Below are 7,396 nucleotides of genomic sequence, written 5' to 3' on the forward strand. Positions count from 1 at the left end.
TCGAAAGCTTTATTGCTATCGACTTTGAATTTTGGAATTCGTTCCGTTTCATTTAAAGGTAGTTATCGATAGCGTCATATATTTTCATAAACATATTGTATGTAAGTATTGATAATCTTCAGTCTAATGCATTAGACTAATATATTTTGTGTGTTTAGCATACTATATTTGTTAGGCATATTATATTTGAGTCGGACTGTTTCAAAATCATATCAATTGAAAGCTGCGTGCAGTGGCGTACCGAGGATATTTGGCACCCGGGCAAAATAAGAGATTTGCCGCCTCCATCGTTGGTTTAGTGAGCAAAAAAACCAAAGCTGAACTTCATCCCCGGAAAGATGCCTTTGGTGAGCAAAAAAAAGGCCCCAACGATTGGTTTGCCGCCCCCTAAAACCGTTGCGACCCGGGCGAGTGCCTTTGATAATGTACAGTTTTAATCAAAAGTTGGAATAATTCGTACTATGGTTCTCAGCCTTAAAACAATAGTTATCAATAATGTTACGGTAGTCCTGTAAATTCGCTCCATCTTTATGATTCCTAGGTACTATTTCCAAAGAAAGATTACAATCAAGGATGACTTTTATCGTATCAAAGAACGCTCTCTAGCAAATCTTTACACGATTCAATCACTGCCATCAAAGAGAGACGGAGACAGATCGATGACCCGTCTTAACATCACGGGTTAGCACGCTGCAATAGGAATTCGCTCTGAAGCAACAAACGGTCGCTAATCCTCGTTTTGCGATCCGATTCTATACGGGCAATGGATAATTGCGACTGAATCATTTTACTATTGTATGGCACCACAATCGCTACATGAACATGAATATTGGATGTTATGTTGCATTATAACTCCAGTATAATTCAGCATACTCTTACCAAACTTGTCGCAGGTACTTCCTGCTCTTCAGAGAATGTCATAAGTGTATTTTACAATGGAAGGGAGTGTCTCTAAGCAAATTTGGCCAAAATCATTTAACAACTAGTGTTGCTCTTTAAAACGACTAATATTTTAATAAATCAAAAAAACAAAGATTAAACAATACAACAGAGAAAAATCTGTTGAAAAGATTTTTTGTTTGATCGTAATTTCTCTTAAAATTATTATAGGTTTTCACTTATTCTAACTATGTACATGTAACCTTTATATAAGTTCTGTCTATGAAAATGTCTGTGAATGCTCCACACAAGGATTTTAGAATATTGCAACCAAGTATGAGAATCATGAAGTCGAATCATCGATTCGAATTTCTGCGATAATTGTTAACTTGCGATTCTCTCTTGGTAAACTCCACACAGCTCCGAGCATCACAATACTGGATCTATTTTGGTAGGGGCCGTGAAATACTCAGAGTATGAGGTGGAGCGAAGAAATGTAGAGAAATTCTCTCAACGATCATGCATTGAGAGGCAGCGAGTTCTGACCTGAATGACGATGTTCTATACAATGTAGAGAAATATCGAGTCGCTCTCTGCCAAATTATTGGCAATCACCGACACTGATTACAATGATTCTTTGATAAATGCACGGAGAACCCTTCGATCATAAAATTGCGATATCCCAGTTTTTGATTTTTGCGATAGTTGATTTAACTAATTTATTTTTGATTCAACCAATATGGTTTTTGATTTGCATATATTCAACTAGTTGAATGCTGTCAAATGCCGGAGACAGTTGAAAGCAAAACAATAATTGCAATGCAAAATCAACAAGTTTTTTAGTTGAAATCTGTTCGCGTCGCTTCAAAATGTCAATGAAAACAACATCGATGGTTGAAGCGTTTGGTGAAATTGTGTTCATTTGATTTGAAAAATGTATGATTCCATAACAAGTGTTTATCTAACAGAGGTGTTGTGATAAAGTTAACCTTGTTTAAGATGAAAAAGATTTGGTGACAAATTAGAAAATGTTAATGAATGACCATCTCGTCATCTTTCAGGTATGCGCAAAAATTTTATGCTTCAAATTCGATCATTGATTTACTTCCAGCAGACTGTTTTACTTCCAGCTGTTTGATACCGATGATGATGTTCATGCATTAGCAATAAAACGCTTTTTGACATGAATTTAATTTATGAAAGTAACAGGAGCGTTTGAATTGCCGTCACAAAATTCCAATTCCCAGCGGTTGATGCACCCAAGCTCAAATAAATTGACTAAAATTTTCGAAAATCAATATTGTTCGAATTGATTCAACTATTTGCAATGTCTAAAACAAATAAAACCGATTTATTTTTCAACTAACAGAATTTTGTTTCAATAACAACACCAGCTATTTCAACTAAAATAATTGTTGAAATTGAAAGGTATGTGTCCTCACTAATTGACAGCACTTTTTTTTCAAACAGTTAAATTAGTTGTTTCAACCATCGTTTCTGCTAATCGAAAAACAAAAATGACAGTTTAGTTGAAACAACAATCGATTAGTTGTACCAAATTTTAACCAATCGAATTCAGAAAATCAACTAATATTCTGGTTGAAATGGGATCGCGAGTGGTTCCGTGTGGTGGGCCAGTAATCATGTAATTTTATTGACCCTCCCAATAACAAACTAAATTGAGACAGTAACAAACTAAATGAATTCTAAACAATAATTCTAAGTAAATTTTACTTCCTTGTTATAAGAATCATTGGATATGCAGCAAAATTGCGCACTATCGTTTCTACTGTAACTTTATATTTTTTCACACGTTGTCATAGTTACGACGCATGTAGTCATTAGACGTTTGTTGTTTTGCATCAAATGATGATTGAAGTGAAATTGATAGTGAACCGAATTCATCGAGGGGTCCTATTCAAATGATACATGAGAAATCACAGACCACTCTAACTTGAGTTCATCTTTGGTAGTGAACATCTTTGAATGAGCCTGAAAAACAACGTAAAGTTATTTAAAATTTTACATTTGTACATTTTGATACGAATTTTCTAAACAGTCCGAAATTAAATTAACACAAAGCTATTCAAACTTACAATACATTTTCTAGCTTTTGAGCTGACCCCGCTTGCAGATGATTTTCCTACCTACTTCCAAAAAACGGATGTCCATAGTCGGAAGTATACAATCGGAAGATCACTACAATGAGAAATAACAGTCGATTTTTAATCACATTCTACCATTTCCATTCTCTTCCTAAACTATTTGAAGTCAAGCGACGATTTTTTCTACTGTAGGTATTTTTTGCACCGAAACTAACCGAATAAATCATTTTTTTTCTTCGCTATTTGCACAGGTTGACAAAGAACGGTGATAAATCGATGTTGGACATTCTGTCAAGATTCTCATGAGTCGTTCGGCAATCTATTCTTTTTTGGCACTTTTTAAAAGACAACTGCCATAAAGAGCGATAAAAACTATTCTTTGGAATGAAAACAAATTTGTTCCAAACGTATTTGCTTCAATATCATAAAATCGTAATCCCATAAGCATCATAAACATCATCCGTCGCCTTTATTGCCAAACAAAACACGATCCCGGTATCGACCAGCATCAGAAACACACCCTCACGCGGTGTTAAAAGGCTCATTTAGAAGTAACTTATCGCATCGATTGTGATAACAACCCTCGTTTTCGGCACTTTGACATACAGACGTCGAGTAACCCGCGGAGACAGCTTCCCTATGGCAACAGTTCAAATATTGACTTTTCGTCTAGCATCAAACTCTCTCAGCCTGCTGCATCAGAAACAATAAACCGTAGAACCCCATTTAGCAACGCCTGCTTTTCCGCGCGTAATCCAATGAAATTGAAAATTAACCTCGAAAAATCTACACCGCAATGTAGTGAAGCGATACCCATCCAAAAAGGAAAAGTGCCAATTGGTTTTCACTAGCTCGTTTCCTTCCTGGGTGGCGTGGAATCGCGGGGAACTTTAGGGACTGCTTTGTTTGTGTTTCACTGCCGGATAGAAGTTGGAACATGACGGATGATTGAGTCGTCTTCAAGTAGGCGGAATTTCACACATACACCAGGCTGCATCAGAGAATAGTTCGGTAAACCAGAAAATCTCAACCCTAGCCACGTGCTCACGCTCGAAAAGGGGGAATTTTGTGTGTGTAATCCTTTCGCGCTGTCCCTGTGAACATCCAACCGGATAGTGGATGCGATTGAACGCGTTTGATCAGCGCTAATGAAGATTAATTGAGCTCGATATTAAAATACCCCCTGGTGTGGAAGACTACTACGGCCGGATGAAGGAAATTGAGTGAATGCAGAGCATAAACAATAACAATTTTTATATATTGCATGCAAATCAACCAATAATTTGATTGAATGGTTCACATTCAGCAATTATAAAATGCAACAAGTTGTTCAAATACAAAACAACAGGTGTTACATATTAGTAAATATTCCACACAACTAACATGGAAACGGATTCCTCTTCATCCATGGTAACCGGTATCCATTGCCGGTTTGTTGTTCCGAATTAAACACAGTTCTGTAAATTTTGCGTCTTTGAACGAACCCGGAAAACAAAAGCCATGAATATATCTTCGAAAACTGGTTTGATTGCAAGCCCTCGGAAGCGAATTATTCGTCCAAAACCAGAGTTTGATCCAGCTATTTTAGCACCGTGTGCGATTACTCGGCAAGTTCCCCTGGCGCTGCGCCCTTTTGGTGGATTATATAATCCATACTCTAAGGGATGTTCTGTTCTGTGTAATCATCCGGCCGCCCAAGAGGTTAAAAACGTAGTTAGACTAGCCAAAGACGCTTGGATCAACGAAGTTAGGACTGTACACAATGAGAAGTTGGCTCGGAAGGCTGATGGTCCTGATCGTATGCTGTCCAAGGATTCCGATCTACCGGAGCACGTACCGGAGGAGTTTTTCCGACGATATACAGATACCGATTCTCGACCATTGACTCCAACACCTACCGTTGCTAGTGGACGAACCCGAGCGAGTATAGGAGGTTCCCATATGACACGACGCTGTGTGACACCGGAGCCGCAAACCCAAAATTTGCAAGAACGGAAACAATTGATTTTGGATCTGCGACGAAGTCATAGTCAGGAAACGCTGTACTGGAATGCTTCATCGGAATTATCGCCTAGCCAGCTGCAAGATCCTTCCTGGATGCAGCATCATTGCCAAGTTCCGCAAACCGTTGACGAAGAACGTGTTCTTGGGGAAGAAGCAGAATCGGACAAAGAAGGAGCAAAACCTACTCCAATGACCTGTATCAATGCAATGGAAGATGGCGAGGAAGATCCTCCAAGAAGACGGGGAAAAAGACGAAAAAAGTCGAAACAATTAACGCAGACTATTAGTTTTACACCAAATCAAGATCCGGAGACTCAAGTTGCTACGATCGAACCGGACTCTCCCAACTATTCCACACGCCCTTCTCTGATACCGACCGGTCGAAGCCTATTTAGCTCGACAGAGACACTTCCGAAGGCAACCATGGAAGAACCTGTCGAATACATCGAGTGTTTCCTAGATGATGAAGCACTTTGTTTACTAAGACGTGGTTTGAATATCGATATTGTAGAAGCAGTATTTGATCGCTATGTGAGTAATTTGAATTGAATTATGGAAAACCTTTCACAAAATATCTTCTCTTCTCCGTAGAAATCCCGCGCCATGATGGAAGCATTCCGTACGGCCACTATTGATAAACTGAACTTTCAAACAACAGCCGTTAAACAGCTTCAAGATACCATGGATATACACGACATAGATCACGACAAATGGATCGACTTACCCCGTAAATACTCCAGATCATCGGCCCGTTTCGAGTTGCCGATGGACACCAGAACACTTTCAAGTATCCTCGCTAGTGAGGCTATTAGCTATAAGACATTTGAAACCTTTTTTTTCAGCGATGACCCCTATCGAGTACCTCAAACGCCATGTGGTACTTTGTGACGACCGCAAGAAGCTGTACCACCGAATATTCGTTCGAAACTTGCCGGTCGACGATACCCAAGCAGTACAAGAATCGTTCGACAACGACTCCATCCCTGAAAACGAAACTCGTATCCCAATCGAGGGCATCCGCAATCTGCTTGCCGATGTCACCCGTGTCATCCCAATGATAAACTTCGACAAAGCTATGCATGAAGCACTCGGATTTCATGGCACATCCGAGAAGATTTACGAAATACGTGATCTGTTGGAATTGAATTATGAGTACTACCAAGAAATACCAATCGATTTCCGATCCTGGTGTGGAATCGTGGCCTTCGCTGAGCGGTACATCATCACGCACAATCGTAATTCCGATCCATGCAACGAGGTGAGGATGACCTTAGTTAGTCGCTGGGTGACAACTGACTGATTTGGATTCATTATTTCAGTTGGAAATGGTTGATTTTGAGTCGCTCGAACGTCGCATTCGGTCTTCGAAGCCATCGGAAAATCTGGAAAAGGTATTGCGTATCATTAAAAATAATTAAGAACAGATAGTCTCAGGTAATCAGAAGTACCACAGTATCTGAAAAAAATCAGCTTTCAAATTACAAAAATTTTGATTTTAGGTCCGCGTGAACTTTCTTGCTGCTTAAAAATACACCTGGAACTTTAGGCAACTTAAAAGCTCAGTAAATTTTCCGAGGGCCCCTTAACAACTTGCAAGTACAGAATAAGTTTCGCGTGAACTTTCAAGTGTAGATAATTTATTTGAAAAACCTATTTTAATCCACCTAGTGGTGTAATATGATGCCTTTCTCATATTACTCATTACATCATAAATGTAACCGTGAAGTTCGCAAAAACAATTGTTTATTGAATAGAAATAGGATAATTTGTTCGGATCTAATTTCTCAAACTCTATAAATCCTGTTTAACCTGTAGTTCCGGAACCGAAAGTAGTATCCACAACAAATTAAGGAATTCCATGTAAAACTGCAAGACTTTTCTTTTGAACCTATAAGTTTGTGAAAATCGATTTTCCATCTCCAAGAAAAGTGAGTGAGATCCTTTTTTTTGCACTTTTTAATCACTATTTCCAATTCTTCCGAAACCGGATCCAGATAAACGGAATAGCCGAACTTGGTTCGTTTGCTACCAACAAATATGGCCTACAAATTGGAACAGTATTGAACGTAGTTAAACTCATACTTACTATCTCATGCTCTATTTCGATTAAACCAATTAAACGAAATCTAACAAACGAAATGAACCTGCGTTTCTGTTACTTCTGCATATGTAAGTCAAGCAAAACAGCATGAATCAGCAGCATAAAACATGTAATAGGGTTATTATAATAATAAACGCATAGCCTTTCTATATGAGAAATTTTTTTAAAATAAACTACAACAAAGTGGTCGTACCGTCTTGATAGTGTAGATAATTATTTTAAAATTGGCTTTCATCTCCCATGAAATGTTTCATGATATCAATCATTTGCTCATGAAATTTCTTGATTTCCGGCAATGGATTTTTAT

The 7,396-nt window shown here is 38.4% G+C and overlaps 1 protein-coding gene across 1 annotated transcript; it reads left to right on the plus strand.

Moving 5' to 3' along the window:
* The first annotated feature begins 4,484 nt into the window (after window positions 1-4,484).
* On the plus strand, window positions 4,485-6,406 carry LOC131438772 (uncharacterized). Its single transcript, XM_058609026.1, has 4 exons — window positions 4,485-5,519; window positions 5,580-5,775; window positions 5,831-6,246; window positions 6,308-6,406. The coding sequence occupies exons 1-4, from the start codon at window positions 4,485-4,487 to the stop codon at window positions 6,404-6,406; spliced, it is 1,746 nt and encodes a 581-aa protein (XP_058465009.1).
* Window positions 6,407-7,396: the final 990 nt, after the last annotated feature.

Source organism: Malaya genurostris, chromosome 3 (genome assembly GCF_030247185.1).
Source record: "Malaya genurostris strain Urasoe2022 chromosome 3, Malgen_1.1, whole genome shotgun sequence".
NCBI lineage: Eukaryota > Metazoa > Arthropoda > Insecta > Diptera > Culicidae > Malaya > Malaya genurostris.

Coding starts and splice junctions, on each gene's coding strand:
- LOC131438772 (XM_058609026.1), top strand. CDS start 4,485: ATGAATATATCTTCGAAAACTGGTTTGATTGCAAGCCCTCGGAAGCGA. Junction 5,776..5,830: donor GGACACCAGAACACTTTCAA/GTATCCTCGCTA, acceptor CTTTTTTTTCAG/CGATGACCCCTATCGAGTAC. Junction 6,247..6,307: donor ATTCCGATCCATGCAACGAG/GTGAGGATGACC, acceptor TCATTATTTCAG/TTGGAAATGGTTGATTTTGA.